At 32.8% G+C, this 1,985-nt stretch overlaps 1 protein-coding gene across 1 annotated transcript; it reads right to left on the bottom strand.

Annotated features, from left to right (window-relative positions):
- Positions 1 to 299: 299 nt before the first annotated feature.
- Positions 300 to 1,627, bottom strand: LOC125835220 (zingipain-2-like). Its single transcript, XM_049514342.1, has 2 exons — positions 1,146 to 1,627; positions 300 to 1,050 (listed from the first exon to the last, which is right to left on the bottom strand). Exons 1-2 carry the CDS (start codon positions 1,597 to 1,599, stop codon positions 470 to 472), a joined length of 1,035 nt encoding a protein of 344 aa, XP_049370299.1. The 5' UTR covers positions 1,600 to 1,627; the 3' UTR covers positions 300 to 469.
- Between the last annotated feature and the right edge of the window lie 358 nt (positions 1,628 to 1,985).

Raw genomic sequence — 1,985 nt, 5'->3', positions numbered from 1 at the left:
TTAAAAAGTCTAATTTTGGTTATATATTATAAAATATCCAAAAAAATAAGGATGGTATAATTTTTAAAAAATAACCGACGGAACCGTATCATTGACACCCTTCAATTTATATGACTTAGTTTGACTTGACATAGAGTTTAGAAAAAAGGAATATTTTTGAAATTTCTGATCTAAAATAAGTCATAGATGAGTATTTTAAAGTAAATTATTACTAAATATAGGACTAAGTCATATAATATTAATTAATAAGTGGATATGAAATTAAAACACAAAATTACTCTTTTTGCTTCATGATATAATATTAATCAATACACTTTTTAATAACTTCATAAAGTTCCAATTAATACAAAAGACACAATTACTACATGCAAAAAGCTTTTGCATGTACACAATCAATATTTTTTTCAATTCTTAATACAACAACTTAACATATATATAAGAAATTAAAACAGATAGAATGCTTGCTTATCTATGCTATGTTTGGATAAGAAGACATCTTGGCGATATCACAAAGACCTCCAGGAATCCCAGAATCTCTTATAATTTTCATAAATCCATTCTCACCCCAAGTTGTTCCCCATGAATTCTTCAACAACCAATATTTCTGACCTTGCTCATCAGTTCCATATCCTATCGCCGTAACAGCATGATTAATTCTATCGGCACAGCTTCCGTGATAAGTTCCTCCGGCGTAAAATTGTAATTCTTGGCTAGCAGCAATTCCAATTGACACTGGTTGTTTAGTTACGGCTTGTAATAGTGATGTTTCATCTTCAGGCACGACTTGATAACTACTTATTTGCACTGCTGCTGTTTTCTCTTGGCTTCTGCATGTGTATTGTTGACCTTGGTATTCATAATCTGATTCAATTGAAATTCCACCATTTTCTATGATGAAATCGAATGCATTCGTCATGAAACCTCCATTGCAGCCATAATTGTTGGTGGTGCAATCGAGAAGTTCTTGTTCAGAGAATTCCACCAAGTTGCCTGTTGCAATTTTGTAGGCTCCTTCTAGTGATCCAACCGCAGAAAACGCCCAGCAACATCCTAACATACAAAAATACCTAATTAATATCAAATTTATAGTGAATAATATTTCATGAGCTAATTAATTAAAGTGATATATATATATTGCGTCTTACCACATCGACCTTGATACTTCACTTGAGTGACAGCTCCAGACTCTCTCCAGTCCAAGTTAGACGGCATGTCATCATCGCTAAGATCATTAATCTTAAATTCCGTTGATGACATTGGAGAAGGTGAAAGATATGAAGGTACGTTTAATCCAGTAAATTTAGCCAAAAACTCTTCTGAAGTAATATCTGCAAATTCATTGATGCCTAACTTGTAAGACAGATTCCCTGCCTTATTGATCGACTCAATGAATTTCATGTTTTCTTTGAAAATCATGAATCGTTCTCCTTTTTCTACTTCGTCCTTGTAAACGCGTCCATGACGTGACATCCACTGCTCGTGTCTCTCAGACACGGATAGTTTTGGCTGGCTGCGAGCTGCTGTTGTTTGAGAGTTAAACATGCTAATTACAAAGAATAGTGTAATTAAAATACTCATCAAATCAATTTTCATAGCCATGGTTACTGTAGAGGGGAAAATTATAGGTGTTAGATCAAAAGAATATTGTTGTAAGATATTTATGTAAGAAGCTTGCATTTTATGTCTTCAGTAGCAAGGCGTTTATATAGTGGCGTAGATCGATGAGAAATTCTATTGTAGGTTAACGGTTGTAATTAACCTACTTTTTAGTCAACAACTGGACCCCAAGAGTTTTGGAAAAGTAGTCTTGATTGATTGGATTTTTAGATTTATTGATGAAAATTTGATGTTCAAGTATGTATTCTTTACTTTAGTTTTTTCCAGATTATTATTGACTTCTGGATTGCACTGTACTAGTCTTATATATGCTTGTCTAGGAAGTTTCAATTTAAGTACTATATAGAAACTAAACTAGTTAATTACAC

Source organism: Solanum verrucosum, unplaced genomic scaffold (assembly GCF_900185275.1).
Source record: "Solanum verrucosum unplaced genomic scaffold, falcon-dt-bn FXZP01001278.1, whole genome shotgun sequence".
Taxonomy (NCBI): Eukaryota; Viridiplantae; Streptophyta; class Magnoliopsida; order Solanales; family Solanaceae; genus Solanum; species Solanum verrucosum.
The sequence above is the reverse complement of the archived record's forward strand: the minus strand, read 5'-3'. Positions and strand labels throughout refer to the sequence as shown.

Bases quoted from the DNA above. Each gene is read 5' to 3' on its own strand.
- LOC125835220 (XM_049514342.1), bottom strand. From the start codon at position 1,599: ATGGCTATGAAAATTGATTTGATGAGTATTTTAATTACACTATTCTTT. The intron at 1,051-1,145 runs GTAAGACGCAAT...TTTGTATGTTAG, and splicing joins GAAGTATCAAGGTCGATGTG to GATGTTGCTGGGCGTTTTCT.